Genomic DNA, 19,043 nt, shown 5'->3' on the forward strand with positions numbered 1-19,043 from the left:
ACAAAGCATCTTCCATGATGTGCTGCCATCAAGGGGGAAATAACAGAAGTCAGGGAACTCATCTTGCATGGAAGACCCTGAAACAGGGGCAGAGTTTTGGAAAAATCTTAACTTTGAATGTAACGGATGCACCAGGAAGCTGAGATTTCCAGAAGCAGCACTCAGGTTCTCAGCCCCACCTCATGCCTGCCTTTTCTCTTCCAGCTGACTGTAGGTGAATTTTCTGTCCAGGTGGACATCAGACAAGCTCATACTTTGGCTAACGAAGCAAGACTGGTCGGGAAGCAGCTGAAGGAGCTTCAGAATTTGGCAATTCTCTACAACAACCGGGAAAAAATCTTTGGGATGAAAGTTACTAATGTAAGTGTTCCCATACCTACAGAACCCTAACCTGTATTGAGCCTCCTGGGTAGGTAGGTAGAGGAAGTAATAAGTCACAGTTGCTCCAGAAGAAATTCTTCATGCTCTTCTGGGTTTTCTGATGCTGACTGGAGACACTCCTTAGTCCTGTAGTGTAGCTGTGCTGCTCTGTCAATCCGTGCTGAAGAAGAGCTGGTCCCACATGAATGTTCATGACACTGATATCATAGAATGGCCTGAGTTAAAAAGGACCACATTGATCGTTTATTTCCAACCCCCCTGCTATGTGCAGGGTTGCCAGCCACCAGATCAGGCTGCCCAGAGCCACATCCAGCCTGGCCTCGAATGCATCCAGGGATTATATTGCCCCTTCTATGAGAGATTTTGGGTGTACGTGCTCAGACTTGAGTGATGTTGATAAGGAGAGGTAGGTCTTGATGCAGCAGATAATATGCATCGATTTCTGTAAGGCAGTTACTGCAGTTGTGTAGATGTAAATGACAGTGGTTGCATAGTGGTGTGCAGTGGTGGCAGGGCTCAGATGCTGACATGTTTATATAGTTACAAACAGTTTATATAGTTACAAACACTCATTTTTGCCTGTGGCTGTTCAGCTGTCAGTGCGTCACTGTCAGCCACATCCAGTCCAGTCTGGCTGCAGAGCAGAAGTGAAGCTTACATGATGCTTTCCTACTTCTCAGCCTGTGATTATTTCACTGTAAGGACCCAAATTCCAATACGTTCAATACAAAGTGCACTGTGTGCTTCTTCTGAGCGTACATGGGCTGCCCATCAAAGCCTCTTCATTCACAACAGAGCATGTGCAAGGAAAGTGGAGAGAGTGCTTTTTATCCCAGATGTGCTGCAGCCTGACCATGTAATGCCCAACTTTGCTGGTTGCTCTTTGTTGGAATCTATGTAGTGGTCCCACGAGAAGGCAGTGTGATGCATCCTCTTGAAAATAGCAGTTTTCTCATTGCTTGCTTGAGGTTCAAAAAAGAACTGTGCCCTTTCTAGCCTTTTGACGTGCTTGCTTTTTCTTTCTTTCTAAAGTACAAGAAGCTATCCAAGATGGTGAAGGACTTCCAGCCATATTGTGATCTCTGGAGTACGGTGTCAGACTGGCTGTACTGGTGTAAGAACTGGATGGATGGTCCTCTCATTGAAATTGAAGCTGAGGAGCTAGAAAAGAATGTCAATAACTCTTTTAAGACAATGCAGAAGTGTGTGAGGCAGTTCAAAAACTCACCAGGTAGCTATACAGTCTGGGGAAAGGATGGTGGTGCATGTATTGATATGGAGAACATCACAGCATGCTCAGAACAGGGTTTATGAGGATGTCACATGAATGTGTGGTGTATATTAGAGCCAGCAGAGAAACTGCTCGTATGGTTTTTCTCTTGTTTTTTGATCTTTTTTTTTTTTTTTCTGTGAGTATGATTCACATCTAGATGCTAGTTTAGCTGCTTAAAGTACTAATTTGGCATAGAAACAACCACCCCCCAAATTACTTTTATACCTAATTCCCAAGACAGCACTGAGATAAGAGCCATCCTCTTATGTTGCAGTTTGTTTCGCTCTGTACAAATTATTATCTAATTACACATAAAGAATTAATATGTAGTCTGGTGGCTAATGACCAGAGGCCCGTGAGTTTAAACCCTTACTTAGGTCAGGCAGGAAAGAGACTTGAAGCTGGGTGCTGTTCTTTGGCCAGTCTTATTTCCTCCATGGGCCAAATAATTTAATAGAAAGCCATTAAAGATCTTATTTAAGAAAAAAATAAATTGCAAAGTCTGGAAACAATCTGTAGAATGCAGTAACTGTTTTTCTTCCTAACCAAATGTATATGAAATATAAATGATCTCATCCAGCCCTTGCAATTCATGTTGAAGATCTTTTTATCATCACCCCTCGTAAAAGTGGAATTGAGTGTTCTGTCTCAGCTTAACTTCCCATTCCTTGACGCTGCGAGATCCGTTGGTCATTCTTTGGAGCTAGTTCTAAACTCTACCAGATGGCTTAGATTGAAATATATTTTGCAGTGGGAAATTTTTGATTCATCCTTTTTAACTTGAACTCTCTCTTAAACAATGCCATGAATCAGCCCCAGTGGAGGAGGTGATGAGTGGATGCGTAACTATGAATCATTATGGTAAACAGAAATACTAAGAATACCTGCTCGTATTCATGGCAATATTCCCTTCCACCTGGTATAATGTATGCTTTGGCCTTGAGCCTCCTTGCCTTTGCGTACCACTAGCAGGGACTGTGGGGATGCTCACATCCTTGCTGTGACTGTGCAGCACTGCCACGCAGGGTGCGGTCAAAAAGAGGCATGTTTGGTAGCCAGACCTCAACAGGGAATCTGACTGTGAGCTCTGGGCTGAGGCACGCTCCTGCTTAGCATGGACTTGCTTCTAGCAGTTGTGAGGCTAATGGGCAGGCCTGCTTCTGGGGGCAGGCTTGTATCCTTGCTTAACAGCAGCATAAAGAGAACCTTCAAACCTGCATTTTTTCCACTGCTTTCTCTCCTGCTGCTTTTCCCCATGTTCTGTGTCTATGAGAACATCAGGCCTTAGGTAACTTCTTGTAGGAAATTAAGGCAACTTCCTCACATGCTGTTATCGCTGATGGTTTTTTTTTTCTGATTCTGTTCCTGAAAGCATGCCAGGGTGTGGCAATGGAGTTCCGAGACAAAATTGAAGAGTTCAGACTATACGTCCCCTTAATCCAAGGGCTGAACAATCCTGGTATGAAAAAGCGGCACTGGGAGATGCTGTCAGAAGATACAAACATGGATATCAAGCTAGAATCCGATCTGACGCTTCGTCGCTGTTTGGATATGAACCTGCAGGACCATATTGAGAGTATTACCAAAGTAGCTGAGATAGCTGGCAAGGAATACGCTATTGAGAATGTGAGGAGAGAGGGATTTGTGTCCGATTGTTTTTCGGGATGTTTCTGTTGGGCTTCTCTTGAGCAGCCATTCATTGCCTTGGGTGGCATTCACGTGCTTCCAGAGCTTTGTGCACGTTCTGCAGCACGTCTCAGAAGTCCCTTAGAGATGGGAGCAATGACCACCTGATTGAATTCATGCACTGGAAGTTGTTTTGCCTTGCAAGGAACCTACGGTTGCAGCACTACCTGATGGTTATGTTGATCCCCTGGTTGGTTCCTTCACCTCAGTGTGGGGTTGGTAACTTGTTCGAGTTAAAATAATTCGATTGACAGCGTTCTGCCTGCCAAAAATCATGTCAGGAAGATTAGCTGTGACTAGAAATAGAGGTCGCAAATCCTTCTGTGTGGTGAATGTGTGCAAGGAGGATTTGCTGGCTCTGGAGATTTATAGGCTGGATAGTCTTTCAGTTTCAGTTCATCAGTTCTGATGTGATCTAAGGTGGTATTAATTGAAAATCATTACTGTATGGCAGCTTTTGTTCTCTGACATCTCAGGTGAGTTCCCAGTGGATAGCTGCCCCTTCCACAAAGCCATCATAACCATTATCATTAACAGAAACTCTGCTGGCATCCTCTGTGCATCCAAGTGGTGTCGGTGATGCTCTGGATTCTGAAACTGCCTTCTCCTCTCCAGATGTCCTTTTAGGACAGTATCAAGGTGTTGAGTCCATGGGCAAATGGATGCATTATATACACAGCTGCAGCTTTCAGTGAAATCCAAGGGCAAAAATCTGTCAACAGGCATTAAGAGAGATGTGGGAGATGCAATAACCATCACAGAGGTTGTATCTGGGAATTAATTTGCTTGTCTCTCTGTTCCAGGCGCTCAACAAGATGGAGAGTGAATGGAGCTCTGTTTCATTTACTGTATCACTTTACAAAGACACGGGTACCTTTATTCTGAAAAACACTGATGAAGCTTCTCAGCTCCTCGATGATCATATTGTCATGATTCAGAGCATGTCCTTCTCACCATTCAAGAAACCTTTTGAGGACAGAATGAACACATGGGAAAATAAGCTGAAGATGACTCAGGTACTGGTCTCTCAGCTGCATATTTCTGAAGGCCAGCATCTAGCATGTGCTGCCATGCTTTAACATGGGCACTGTGGGGGGTTACACGACTGTCAGGAAGATAATTTCTTGGGAGGCAGAAGTCTGGTTAAATCTCTCTGATTCTAATAATGGGGACAAACTCAGTGCCTTATTCTGCAAACAGAAGTGATGAAATTTCAGCCCTTTTACTACCTTTGACAACACTTTTTGGTGGCATCTCTAATAACATTATACTAAGTGGACCTTACAGCTTCTTTGCAGGCCATGTGCTAATCATGTTAAACTAAAGCCTGAGTGCTGTCCACACAAAAGCATTCACTTATCACCATAGGATAACACATAGAATACTGCTGTTCAGAACAAGATCTGGCAAACATTGCCTTCTATGTCAGACCTGAGCCTGAATGTGCAGGATGCTGCAGGACTCTACCAGCAGAATAGCATTTTGTTGCAGGGGAAAATTTCTGTACAGCTATCTTGCTGGAGAACTCTTTGTTTGATTTACAGCAGCACTGTTACTTGTTATTCATAATTGCCTGTTTATTGATGCTTACCATCTGGGTGTGCTTGGGCCATAGGCTGCTAGAGAGCTGATCTTGTCTCACAAGGATACAGAAATGCTACTGTAAGCCCTAAGGCAGAAGGTGATGTGGGGAAATGCAGTTATTTACTGCGTAGTTTTGACTGTGACATTTTGTTTTCACCCTGCCTTTCCTACTTCTTCTTTAGATTTCATTCATTGCTGTCTGTAAAGGCTCATGAATCCTCTCCTGCGAAGTGGCTTAGCAGCGTTAGCTGATGGGGTATGGCAAACACAGCTGTCTGCATTATGAGGAAGCTTCACTTCTTGCTAGGTCAAGTGACTGCATGTGTGCAGGGAATGGGAGAAGACAGCTTCCTATAACCAAGGCTGGTTTCCTCTGGCAGGCAGAAAGGCAGTCAGACACACTGCTCTGTGGGGTTGGGCAGGTTCCCCATACCTTCCAGTCTTCCCTTTCTGAAAATGGAAGAAGGTGGTGTTCTTCCAACCTAATTCTTGCTCCTGCAAATGCATGACAAACAGGGGGTAACTCTGTGATGTCTAACTTAAGTGATTGACTTTTCATTCGTTCTCTTAATTTGGAGAAGATTGTTTGAAGATCTATTTGTGGATTATTCTGTAGGCAAGGCTTTAGCTAGTTTATGTGAGACAGGGGAGAGGATGTGACAGAACTGCACAGTCTGAGGTGTTTTATTTGTCATTCTTTTTCCCCAAAAAAGCTCTTTTCACAAAATGAATTCCCAGCTCATTTTACAAAAGTGGTGTCTTCTGTGAAATACAGAAACACGAGCCACAAAAATTTGACCTAGCACCACAAAGCCCCTTTGAGATCAAGTATCAACTCATACATAGATCCATCCTACCTCTATTAAACTAATTAGTGCTGGTTCTGATGCCTGCTGACAGCAGTTAGCAAAAGGAGTGTTTATGTCATTTTATTGTTAATTTTTAGTTTTTGAGGAGAAGGGACCTTCCAGTTCCTGGCTCTGCAATTTAGACTGTGGTAGGTTTAAGTGCAGCATCACCTCCTTTCGTGTTTTATTCATTCATTTATTAGCACATTTTGTTGCACAGTTTTGATTGCTTTGGTCAAACAGGCTCATGGAGTGGTGTCCTGTCCTTCCCACTAGGATGTCCTTGAGGAATGGTCGAACTGCCAGTGCTCTTGGCTCTACCTGGAGCCCATTTTTAGGTCAGAAGACATCAAAAGACAGCTGCCAGTGGAAAGCGAGCGCTTTCAGATGGTGGATACAGAATGGAGGATCATCATGAAGAACGCTAATGAAAATCCTGAGGTGAGTGCCGTGATAAAAGCACAGTTATCCCAAATTCCTTGGAGCTGTATCACACAAGACTTATTGCTTTTGCAATGGTCTGGGCATCGTCAGCGCTGTATAAACAGTAAGACCTTGCTCAGATCAGTCTGCTAGATTTCTTCTCTTGCACCATGGCCTTTCCTTCTGCTGTCTAAGTCCACAGAGTCATTCTCTGTGATGTCTTGCATCAGTCTGTTGTCTCTCACTGTGTCTTCCCTAGCACAAAGAGTCTCCAACAACTCTTGTAACCAGCTTGAACTCTAACCACGGGACACCTCTTTCAATTCTTCCTCAAGGCTGAATCTGTAAGGTAGTTTAGGGTCATTGATTTCTGTCTCCCAGTCCAAGTGCTCCACACTCCTCTATTTTCCACTCCCCAGGACTCCATCACCACTTGTCTTCCTTATTACAAATGTTAGTATATTTAAAGGAATCCAGACATGTATTTGTCGTATTCGTAAGTACTGTTTCCCCTCCTGGCCCACAAAGCTCACACCTCTCCAGATCCTTGTGAAAGCTCTCCTGTGAATGAATCATTTTGATCCTATCCACTGGGCAGCTCAATTATCTCCAGTGCCTTATGCCCACATGCTCAGAATACTGATGTTTCCCGTGTCCCTGCTCTGCTTATAGGTGATGACTTTGTGCCCTGATCCAGCGCTGCTAGAAAACCTGCAAAAATGTAACAAATTACTGGAGCTTGTGCAGAAGGGGCTGAGTGAATACCTGGAGACCAAGAGAGGTGCTTTTCCCAGGTAACCTCAGGTTTCCAGTGGGCTGGATCACACTTTCTGGTTCAGAACATATGAAATGAGTGGTTCGTTCCAGTTAACTGTGCCAAGAAAGAGCACAGCAAAAAAAATATATAAGCTTATGATATTGTCATAAGAGTGCAAACATCAAGAAAGGCTGTGCCTTTCAATGCTGCCATCTGATGGGGAGAATAGAGGCAGGCACCAAAGTTAAGGGCGGTCTGGTAGTATAGTGTGTGTCTGTGCCTTTCAGTTGTGATTTGTCTGTAAGGGATGGCAAGAAGCAAAATAACCTCCATGTAACTCTCCTTATTCCTGAAGGAATGCTACTATTCTTTGAAAGCTGCTTTTCATGAGTGTAATCGATAAACAAAGAAGTAGAGAGAGGTAGATGGCTAGACCATGGCTGATACTTCTACACAAATACAAAGAGATTGATGAGCAGCCAAAAATGGGGCTTGTTCCTCATCTTTCCAGGACTCCATCCATGATGCTGTGTTAAAAAGAATCTCTTCTCAGAGCTCAATCTTTGTTTTCAGGTTTTACTTCCTTTCGGACGATGAGCTGCTGGAAATACTGTCCCAGACAAAAGACCCCACTGCTGTACAGCCTCACCTTCGGAAATGCTTTGAGAACATTGCACGGGTAAGCAAAGCAAGCACTTAAAGGTTTGGCCCACCTCTGGGGAGCTGATGGCATGGGAACTTAGGGGCGTTTTGAGACCTGGGGGCGTTTTCATATTCTGCTGTATGGAAAAGTATCTCCTGTAAACCTGTAAGTGTAGGCACTGCAAGATGCAAACTGCCACCAGGAGAACACAACAAGTTGCTTCTTTCAGCTTCTCTCTTCTATGAGGGATAAAAGAGTTGTTGGTTCTGCCCTTTTCTGAACAACGTTAAGAAAAGAGGTGGGGTAATTAAGTCACTCAGTCTGCAAAGCATAAAAACACATCTCCAGCATAAAAATACATCTCCAGCATGCTCTGTGGAAGCAGAACAGTTCTCCACAGTTAACTGGCTGCCCTGGAGAGGGATTCAAGCAATCTCACTTTAGACATTCCAGAGCCAGATGTGTGCCTGTGGACTGGACACACAGGATTTCCTTTTAGACAACGGGGGAAGACAGGCATCTGCACAAGACAGCTTACTGGAAGATTTCTTAGATGACCAACTAAGGAAGAGTGGACATTCCTTCTGAAAACACCTGTCTGTCTCACCATGGAGGCTAGGAGAAATAGAATAATAGAATGATTTGGGTTTGGATTTGTGTTGGATCTTTCCACCTGCAGACAAGTGGCATCTTTCACTCGGTCACCTTGTCCAGTACCTAATTGCTAAATAGCTCCGACACAGCTCTCAACTCAGACACGTGGTGAGGGTGGTATCCCCTGCTTACCAACAGCCTCAGGAGGGAGTAAACAAGCCTAAACTGAACTGAGTTTCTGCTTTCATCCTGACTTAGGGGCTGGGTGGGGTTAACCCTGCTGTTTTCCTCTTTATTATTCCTAATTGACTTCAGACTCCAGGGCAAGACGCAGTTCACACCACCGCAATACTCAGACATGGAAACCAATCTCGTAGTCATTAGCTTGGGAAAATAGAAAGGAAATTGAACTGGAAACCTGATGCAAAGCCTTTGGAATAAATAAGGGGACCGTCAGTGATTTGCTGGGGCAGCAGAGAAGCTGTTAAAATTTTACTTTTAAAACCAGGCACTCTGACCTCAAGGAAAATGACCTGAATCTATAGAATTGAACAGGATTCAAGGGTTTGAATTCCAGACGGGCTGAGGAGTGTTCATCCCACCTATAATTTGATTTGCTTCACCTGAACAAAACCTGTGATGTGAATCTCCTATTTTTGTATGATCATCCTCCGTTCTTTTTGAGGAGGTTGTCTTGCACATCTGTGACACTTTGTTATTACCAACCAAGTCGGGCACCACATTTATAGGAGGATTCTATGCTATATCCTGACTGTCATTCAGTGGCTGGAAGGCAGGGATAGAAAAGAAACCTGCCATTCACATCTCCTGTTGTGTTTCCTACATCAGCTACAGTTCCAGGAGGACCTGCAGATCACACACATGTACTCTGCTGAAGGAGAAGAGGTGAAGCTGTTTGCTGCCATTTATCCCACTGACAAGGTGGAGGACTGGCTGCTGGAAGTTGAGAAATCCATGAAGGCCAGCGTACGGGACAACATAGAAAGATCAGTTGGTGTTTACCCAGAGGTGAGAGTTTTATCACAGGCTTGCAGTTCTGTGGTGACTTGATCCTTGGCTTACCATAGAAGTCACCAGTGATGGGGCTAATGAATTTGTATTCTACTAGTTGTTAAATACAGCCTGCAGAAGGCACAGTTCAGCAAACAACTCATGGTCCAGAGGATGCCAGCTCTGTAGGAGCTGATTTGATGACTACAGAATAGTTCCCTGTATCATAGAACAGCCCTCTGAATCCATTTCTATTCCTCTAAGTGGCTTCTTCCATAGAAGGATACTTTCTTAGAAGGTCTTTACCATCACTCGTGTTTCACACACCCTACTAAGGGCCAGTAAAGGCAACAGTCAGTGATCACAGGGAGTGCATCTTGGTTCTGGTTTTTGTATAAAAGCTATGCTGGTAGAAAATAAAAAAATAAAAAATAAATAAGGAAAGTCTCTTAAATAACAACTCAGTTCTTGTTTGTTAATGACGCATCTCACGGTGGGAAATGAGTCATTCTGACTGTCATTTTTTTCTTGTTTTTAAGACACCTCGTACTACATGGGTCTTGCAATGGCCTGGCCAGGTGACCATTGTTGGCTGTCAGATTTTCTGGACAAAGGAAGTGTCTGAGGCTCTGGAATCAGGAGATTTGTCCAGCAGGCTTTTCCCACAGCTGACTACTCAGGTAGGAAAACGAATGTAAAGGTAAGACCTCGTCAGAACTTCTCAGTCATCAGCTTATAAATACAGGCAGTTCAATCTGCTATAGCAGAAACACTGACGTACTATACCATCAGAATTTCCAAGGGTTGTGCTTTTGTCTCTTAACCACCACGTGTATGCTACCTGAAATCAGCTCCCAAAACCTGGTTGGCTCCATGTTTGTCGCTACAGGGTGTTGTTTGGAAACGCAGTCCTGCATAGTATGGTTTGAAAAATAAGTAACAGGTTGCCATCATTTTAATCATTAGGACATTTGTCGTCGTAAATCTCAAACAATGTGAGGACTGCTGATAATTATCACTGCAAACTCCTGCAGATTCCTCCAGAGGGGAGCAGAGGGGCTGTGCTGATCTCCTCTCCCTGGTGACAGTGACAGGACATGAGGGGAACGTTTTGGAGCTGTGTCAGGGGAGGGTCAGGCTGGGTGTTAGGAAAAGATTCTTTACCAGATGGAAGTGGGCATGGAACAGGCTCCCCAGAGCAGTGGTCACAGCCCCACACTGCTGGAGTTTAAGAAGCACTTAGAAAAATAAGGTTTGAATTTTGAATGGTCCTATGTGGAGTCAGAAGTTGGACATGATGACCTTTTGGGGTCCATTCCAACTCTGTGATTCTCTGAAGTTCCATGGCAAGTCAGCTCTGAGGCAGCCCTGAGCAATATTTGCTTCCTGAACGTTCACATCTCTGACAAGAAATATGCAGAAACTGCTGGGACGCAGCCTGTGGTCCGTACTTAATAGGCAGTAAGGTTGATTGCATTGTGTTAGTACTCCTGGGTTGTTGTTGGGGTATGGGTTGTTCCACAGTATTTTCCTTACCCAGCTGGCTGATTTGGTTGCTGTGGTCCGTGGCAAACTGTCTAAGATGCAGCGAGCAGTGATGTCAGCTCTCATTGTGATTGAGGTCCATGCCAAGGATGTTGCAGCAAAGCTGATCGAGGAGAATGTGACAAGCGTGAATGATTTCGAGTGGATCTCCCAGCTCAGGTAGAGAGCTCAGCTGTTGAACCTCACCTGCCTCCCTGACCAGTCTTTATTCTCTTCCCCCTATCAGCCATGTCTGTGACAAATGGAAACAAGTGTTTGCACGATCTGTAAGAAATATCTGTGAGGCACCTCTAACATCCCTGTGAGAAGTGGGATTCAAGTCTCCTATAGATGCCAGTTCTAAGGCATCTGAGACAGATGTTTCAGCAATATAGACTATGCTATACCACAGAGTCTCTGTGCTGTATCACAGAGCTTCAGTGTAAAAGGGCTTGCTTCTGCCCGACTAGGAGTGCAGTGCTTGATAGAAAAGCTCATTTCAGGTCCTGTGAAAACTCCGAACATCCCGCTGTGTTACCTTATCTCTTCTTCTCTAAAGGCAAATCATGACATGCAGGTCTCTGAACCCACAGGCTGTAATTCTATGAGCTGATGTATTGTCTGCCAGAAGGCTTTTATCTTTCTGGTGTCGTGTTCACTCATCACTAGATCCTACTGGACGAAGGGGGACCTGTACATCAGAGCAGTCAATGCTGAATTTTTGTATGGCTATGAGTATCTTGGGAACACTGGCCGCCTAGTTATCACACCCCTCACTGACAGGTAAGGAAATTGGGTTTTGGGTAGTAAATGTACCTTCTTTTTCTGGAGGAACAAGCCTCATGAGAGGTTAAACTAAGAATCTGAACATGTCGGGCTTGGTTCTTAATGTATGTAAATAGAAACCATTTGTACAGTAATGGTCTCTGTGAGATAGAACACCTTGGCATTGGTCCCACTGTGTTCCTAGTGCTCAGTGCTCACACTGATTTGCTTACTTTCTCCTGATTCTTAATGCAGCACTCTGACTCGTCTAAAAATGCCCTCCTGATAGCTAAGGAGCTCTTCTGCAAACCACTATAAAAAGGATATCTAATACTCTGAAATATGCAGCAGTAATAATAGTTACACCCTTTTGTAACTGTCCTTTTTCTGGGGAGTGAATTTATAGCCAGTGGCAGAAGGATTTATCCATGCAGGCCCTCATGAATACTAATCAAGGCCACATAGCTAACTCCTTCACAAAGTGCTGCATGTCTAAGCAGCTCTGCAGAAAAATAAATGATGGATTCCTGCCTGTCTCCATCTGGAGAGCTCATTTCTGTGATTTCTCCTTTCCTGAAGCCAGTAGTAGAAACACTTCTCATTATCTGGTCTCATCTTTGTTGTAGATGTTACCTGACGCTTACAGGAGCTCTGCACCTGAAATTTGGAGGAGCACCTGCGGGACCAGCAGGAACAGGCAAAACAGAAACAACAAAAGAGCTGGGGAAAGCACTAGCAATCCAAACTGTAGTGTTCAACTGCTCTGACCAGCTTGACTTTATGGCAATGGGAAAGTTTTTCAAGGGACTAGCCAGGTACAGCACTGCGTGTCATTGCCCAGGAGTGAGTGGGTAGGGATGCTGGTCGCTGGGAATAGGTGGGTATTTTTCATAACAGCCCCAAAGAACCAGCAAAGCCACACTAAGAAGGTTGCTGTGTTCCAGCATGAGCAAAGTTACAAAACTGCCAGAATAGGTGGACAGTTGAGCCAATTAAAACAATAAATCCTGTTCATTTAAGGCAAAATTAAAATGCTTTGCACCAGTCCTCTATTAGACACCTGTGCAAATGTTTCCAGCTCTTGCTTTTGTTCTAATATTGTTGGACTGAGATTCAGCCCAGAGGCAGCTTAATGTTAAGGAGAGCTTGCTGGGTGTATCCGAAATTGAGTATCCAAGAGAGATTGCTTTAAACCCTGAGGAATGCTCTCAGAAAAGCTTTCCTCTTCTCTGTGTATCAAACAGAGCTGGTCCGATTAGTCTGTTGCATGCTGGTGAATGTGAATTAGTTACTCTAACAAATGCTGACACTCTTCTCTCAGGTGTTTTATTTGTATGTAATTATTTTTTAAACCACACTTTGTGGCAAGATTACCCACCTGTAATGCCTTCCAGCTTTATATGTAGTTTTCCAAGCTTTGAAAAATGGACTTGACCTGGGATGCATAGCTGGGGTGATGGGCTATGGCTCCTGCTGCTGTACACTGTGATGCTGGGACGTTGAGTCCACTTCTTGTTCCCTAGTATGTGAGTTTATAATTTCTAAGCCTAGCTAAACCTGCAGGAGTGTATTTGCTCCTGTTTGATGTTCCTTACTCCCCTCTTATTTCTCTTCTTGCTCAGCTCTGGTGCGTGGGCTTGCTTTGATGAGTTCAACCGCATTGACATCGAGGTGCTGTCTGTGGTGGCCCAGCAGATCACAACCATTCAGAAAGCACAGCAGCAGAGAGTAAGTAACGACCATGGGGATGCAAAGGCAGACAGCTGTCTTCACATGCACTGTCACAAAGGACCAGTTCAGGTGCAGCTCAGAGAGGTATAAATAATACCCCAGCTGTGGCACATTGTGTCAGATTATCGTGTTCACTGTAGGTGAGTTTTATAACCTCACCTTAGCCTTTACTGCCACTATTGCCCACGCTCAAAGTCTCAGCTTGAGATGCTGTGCCAGCAGCCTTCAGTGTGGGAGACGCTCTGTTCAAGATCCACTGAGCTGATAAAAATTGGAGCTGTGATACAATGCTGTGATACACAGCTCTGCTGTGAGTTGCTCAGCACCACATTTATCTAAATGCATTATCCAAGCTTTAGTGGGTTCATGAAACCCAATGTGCACAGAAAAAAATGCATGCTCATGCACACACGGTTGCAATGCAAAATGAATTATTGGCTTTACATGGAGACTCAGCTGTCAGCCATCTGGCAGTCAGCCTCTGCTTTGCTCCTCTGGAGACTCACAGGGGTTAAGACCTGAATCTGTTTGACTTTGACTTGGAATTAGAAACCTGCTGTCTGTGAATTCTTCTGCACTGCTTTATCACCTATCTGAAATTACTGAAATTACACGGATCTAAAAGGATTTCAGTTTCTTTTTGCCCTCTCCTACCACAAATTAATTCAGGTCCAAACTGTCCTGCAGAAAAAAAAAAAAAAAAAAAAATGAAAAGCTGTTGTCTGTTTATAGCTGGAGGAGCAGAATTCTGTTCAAAAAAAAAAAAAGTGTACTATCAGTAAACCTACGAGCCTGATTTCTTAAACAGAGAAAAGTATTGCTGCTAAGAGTGGATTCCTACAGTGGGACCACATTGCATCACTACAGCTGTGTGCAGCTGTGCATGGCTGTGCTTCATAATTTAACTGCTGAAAGCCATTGTTTTCCTTGTCAAAGATTCAGCTACCTTTTTGTAAGTCAGGCTTTGAGACTGATGGCAATTTTTATTTCCTAGGTGGATCGCTTCATGTTTGAAGGAAAGGAGATCCCTCTGGTCCCATCCTGCGCAGTCTTCATCACAATGAACCCTGGATATGCAGGACGTACTGAGTTACCAGATAACCTGAAGGTAATGAGAGTAGAGAGCACAGACAGAAAGATGTGATTCGTGTACTGGATGCTAACCAGAGCATCAGTGTGGTCATTGCAAAGTTTAGGAAATAATGTTTTGGAAGGTTTCTAGGATCACTTTCAGCTTTGAATCGCATCTGTAAGCAGATGGTTCTCATATTTCAATCTGCAGGCATGCTATCCCGACAGGTGTCAGGTACACTCATGCTGTGCCCTCAGCACAGTCTGAGACAGAAACTCAGCCTTTTCTATTTGCTGGAAAAAAGCAAGAAAAAACTGTGGTTTTATCTTGTGCTGGAACTGTACGTTTCAGGCTCTCTTCCGTCCGGTGGCGATGATGGTCCCAGATTACTCCATGATTGCTGAGATCTCACTCTATTCCTTTGGGTTTAATGAAGCTAAAGTCCTTGCAAAGAAGATCACCACAACATTCAAGCTATTGTCAGAGCAGCTCAGCACCCAGGTAGATGCTTTAATGTCCACGAATATGTTTTACAAACATGAGGTTTTCTCAGCCTAGGCACAGAGCACCTCCCCTATGAAGGAAAGTTGAAAGAGTTGGGCTTGTTTAGGTTGGAAAAAGAAGGCTTTGGGGAGGGCCTCACTGCAACCTCCCAGTTCTTGAAGGGAGCTTACAAGGAGAGGGATCAACTTTTTACATGATTTGATAGTGAAAGGACACGGGGACTTGGCTTTAAACTAAAAAAGGGGAGATTTAGATTAGATGTTAGGAAGAAATTCTTTACATGGAGTGGTGAGGCACTGTCACAAGCTCCCAGAGAAGTTGTGGATGCCCCACCTTGGAGGGGTTTAAGGTTTAAGGCCAGGTTGATGGGGCCCTGGGCAACCTCAGCTAGCTGGGGGGCAACCCTGCCCACGGTAGGGGGACTGGAACCACATGATCTTTAGTGTCCCTTCCAACCTAAACCATTCCATGATTTTATGATGATTTTTAGGTCATGCTCAGGTACCCGATAACACTGTTTCCTCTGTGCCTCTTCCAGGACCACTATGACTTCGGAATGAGAGCTGTGAAGACTGTCATCTCAACAGCTGGCAACTTGAAAAAGGAAAATCCTACTATGGATGAGGTAAATATGCTTGTGCTTCACACTGTCGGAGGCTTTTGTCACCTTTTCTGCAGCCACAGAGGAAAGGCAGGATCTTTCAAGTTACAAATTCTTAAATCTTTGCAGGATCTGATCTGCCTGCGGGCTATCAGGGATGCCAACGTACCCAAATTTCTGCAGGATGACCTCAAGCTCTTCAGTGGTATAGTCTCTGATTTATTTCCCAAGATCAAAGAACAGCCTGTTGATTATGGCATCCTGGAAGAAGCCATTCGCAAAGCCTGCATCAAAAAGAGTCTAAAGGATGTTGATGGTGAGGGGAGAGGCTCTCCACAAGCACTCTCTTTGGGCCTTGTGCTTTTAGTCCAGTGCTGTGCCCTAGGAAAGAGACAGATGGTCCCAGACCCACTCTGCTTCATCTTCCTCTGCAGGTTTTGTGACTAAGTGCATCCAGCTGTACGAAACCACTGTGGTTCGTCATGGCCTCATGTTAGTGGGACCAACAGGCTCTGGGAAGACGAAGGTATGGTTGAAATACTACCTTGGCCCCAGCAAACTGTTGCTCATCTAATAGTGCAGAGGGTTAAACTTCACGGAAGGCTCACACTGCAGTGTTTCCAGCCTCTCTCAGATAGAAACCAGGAGACAAAGATGTTTTCATGCTGCCTTTTAGTACGGACTCATACCCATGGGGAAGTACAATAGTGTCTTGCTCTTTGGAGTTGGGAGCCTAAGCTGAGGCTGATTGGCACTGCTGCAGATTTCTAAGGCTGAGACGTACTTTGAGCCTGAACATCTGTACTCAGCAGCATGTGGCACCTCAAGATGCTTTTTCCAAAGGAGATGAAAGTTCCCATGCTTCTAAAATCCTTCGTTTCTATGAATACAGCTAGGCACCTTCTTGCTATGACACTGTCTTTCCCTGTGTCTCCTTTCTCACCGCCCTTTAAATGCAGTTGCTGTGAGCACAGGTTTTGTTGTTACGGAGCCGTGGCCATTTATTCCCTTGCTCTCCTACTTCTGCAGTGTTATGAAGTCCTAGCAGCTGCAATGACGTCACTACAAGGTCAGCCTGCAGCCAGTGGTGGGAATTACGAACCAGTCAGCTACTTTGTACTGAATCCCAAATCCATCACAATGGGCCAGCTTTATGGAGAGTTTAACTTATTAACGCATGAGTGGTAAAGTACAAAACCTGCTTTCCTTCCTTCCAGCTTGGATACCCTTATCTTCTGGTCTTGAGGGTCTCCTCTTCAAAGCTGAGAACTCTTTAGGATAGTAGCATAAAATCAAAAGCAATCAAGTTCTTATCCCTCACCGAGCTACAATAGCCAGTCATGACAATTTAAGCTGACATCTTTTATTGTGCACTTGGCCTGGCTGCCAACACATGCCCAGACAGTACAGCAGCTCAGCTGGCAGTATGAACTGCATAGCAAGGAATAATTCAATTGCTTTGGAGCGAATTCCTCTGCTCTAAGATAAAGCAGCTTAAAAACTTGCTTTGCTTCTGAAGGAAAGTGATCTCTGTACTGCACACTTGGATTGTTCTGTATGAATATGCTGGTTGCTTTCAATAATGCTGAGGGATGACTTCCAGGCACAAAGGAGCGTTTCATTCCCAGTGCCAAGGCACCTAATTGTCTATCTCAATAGCCCAGTTGTCCTCCTCCTGCTTGAGTTCCCATTTGTGGCTCACTTTATCCAGAGGCTAAGGTGTGAGAAGCAGTGTTAATCTCCCCGTGGCCCTGTCCCCCAACACTTAGCAACAAACTATTGAATGTGTTCTATAAACCCAGAGATACTAAATAGGTATTAAACTCATTGCCTCTAGGAAAAGTGCAAGCAAGAAAGCACTACTGATGCCAAGAACCAGAGCTTCCAAGCCTGGGCTCTCGTGCATTTTTACTGAAAGTCATTCCATAGGATATTCCAGCTAAGCTTGACAATTTATTTGTGATGTAACTCTATCCAAGGGCAGCGTACAGTCGCATCAACATGACAAAAAAAGTATGGCAACCATATAAAACACATTTGCAGACATAAATCCATCTGTTTTAATCAGCTGAGCTTTAGAGCAGGCTGTTTTCCCTTGATCTCAGTAAAATACCCTGGACTTCACTATCACTGTATAAATACGTATTTAATAACGGGAGTGGAGTTTAGGGTCTGAGCAGACACTGCCTCCAGTTTTCTGTGTACAGATTAAGTTCTTGTTGTCAACAGCATTCCTTGTGTCTTCCTGCTCTCCTGTTTGCTAGCTCCAGCACTACCTGGATTCAGTTGCAGCTGATGATGGGAACTTCAGTTACATAGAGGATAGAGTCAGACTCTTTAGCCTGGTTTCATTCTCCTAACCTATAGTTACCCAACTACAGTGTAGTTGTCCCGAGACTACCTCTACACTTGATAGAAAATAAAATACACTTCCATAGGGCAGATAATTTATGATATAAACTGGACACTTGCAAGGGCTTTTCACTTTTCACTGAGGACAGAGATGTTAAAGGGAAACTTGACGTTTTATAGTTAGATGCTGTGAAGTCCTGTTCCTAACAGGCCAAAGGTCTCATTGTGTCATACTGTCTCATTGTGCCAACTCAGACTGGATGCATCTCCATTCAAAAAAAGACTGAGATAAGATTTTACATAGCTCAGCGAGTGGGGCCCAGATATGCTTGGGTGCATGGACTAAGATAAGATTCTGGCTCTGTTGTTTTGTATGGTTGAAGCTTTGCTATGGATTTCTGCAAAAATAAGATGGACCAAGCCTTTCCTCCCACTTTTCAGGACGGATGGAATCTTTTCCTCGCTCATCCGACAGGGAGCCATGGCCACTGACACTAGCAAGAAGTGGTACATGTTTGATGGGCCAGTTGATGCTCTGTGGATTGAGAACATGAACACGGTGCTGGATGACAATAAGAAGCTGTGTCTCAGTTCGGGTGAAATCATCAAGATGACAGAGGTAACTCATCCCTCCCCCTTTTGCTGCCCTTTACTTTACACTTGATGTGTGTGTGATATGGACTTGAATGGAAATTGATGTCTCAGCCCCCTTACCTTGGCCTTACCCCCACTGTGCTGCACAAGTAGCAACAAGAGGGGCCCTGCAACAAAGAGGACAATTTCAACTTCACCAAATTATGCTAAGAGATCCTTTTTTTTTTTTTTTTTTTTTTCCCCTTTGGAATTTCCAGAGTATGACCATGATGTTTGAAGTCCAGGATTTGGCTGTTGCATCCCCTGCCACAGTGTCCCGTTGTGGCATGGTTTACCTGGAACCCAGCATCTTGGGGCTGGAGCCCTTCACGGAATGTTGGCTGCAAAAACTCCCAGATGTCATGCAGCCCTTCTCACAGCAGCTGGCATCTCTCTTCAGGAGGTTCCTCAAGGTAACCTATCATGCTGTTCCAGCCCTTCCATGGATATGTTATTTGCTAATTGTCTTATAGACTGCACAGTCATTTCTGGCGCAGCTCCATTTCTTACAGTAGAGTTACTCCAGAGATAAAGTCAGAAGAATAAGTCTTGCTATTTCTGCTCTGCTCCTGAACTCAGGACTGCAAAGGGAAGCTCTGAACAGAGCAAACAACAGCAGTGATGTGAGCAGTGACTCAAATGGCAGGCCCCAAAGGCTTCT

At 44.3% G+C, this 19,043-nt stretch overlaps 1 protein-coding gene across 1 annotated transcript in view; it reads left to right on the forward strand.

The window, feature by feature from the left end:
• The window catches only part of DNAH1 (dynein axonemal heavy chain 1), a 72,790-nt gene that overhangs the window by 21,543 nt on the left and 32,204 nt on the right, over nt 1–19,043 (forward strand). Inside the window, exons 18-38 of the mRNA XM_031611694.2 lie at nt 205–360; nt 1,414–1,612; nt 3,027–3,280; nt 4,144–4,356; nt 6,049–6,213; nt 6,868–6,989; nt 7,526–7,631; nt 9,039–9,218; nt 9,740–9,880; nt 10,741–10,904; nt 11,394–11,507; nt 12,116–12,304; nt 13,112–13,217; nt 14,215–14,328; nt 14,644–14,793; nt 15,335–15,421; nt 15,527–15,713; nt 15,832–15,923; nt 16,427–16,581; nt 18,191–18,368; nt 18,601–18,795. Coding sequence (XP_031467554.2) covers nt 205–360; nt 1,414–1,612; nt 3,027–3,280; nt 4,144–4,356; nt 6,049–6,213; nt 6,868–6,989; nt 7,526–7,631; nt 9,039–9,218; nt 9,740–9,880; nt 10,741–10,904; nt 11,394–11,507; nt 12,116–12,304; nt 13,112–13,217; nt 14,215–14,328; nt 14,644–14,793; nt 15,335–15,421; nt 15,527–15,713; nt 15,832–15,923; nt 16,427–16,581; nt 18,191–18,368; nt 18,601–18,795 — 3,267 coding nt within the window. The remainder of the gene's footprint in view (nt 1–204; nt 361–1,413; nt 1,613–3,026; nt 3,281–4,143; nt 4,357–6,048; nt 6,214–6,867; nt 6,990–7,525; nt 7,632–9,038; nt 9,219–9,739; nt 9,881–10,740; nt 10,905–11,393; nt 11,508–12,115; nt 12,305–13,111; nt 13,218–14,214; nt 14,329–14,643; nt 14,794–15,334; nt 15,422–15,526; nt 15,714–15,831; nt 15,924–16,426; nt 16,582–18,190; nt 18,369–18,600; nt 18,796–19,043) is intronic.

This window comes from Phasianus colchicus, chromosome 11 (assembly GCF_987193195.1).
Source record: "Phasianus colchicus chromosome 11, bPhaCol1.hap1.1, whole genome shotgun sequence".
NCBI lineage: Eukaryota > Metazoa > Chordata > Aves > Galliformes > Phasianidae > Phasianus > Phasianus colchicus.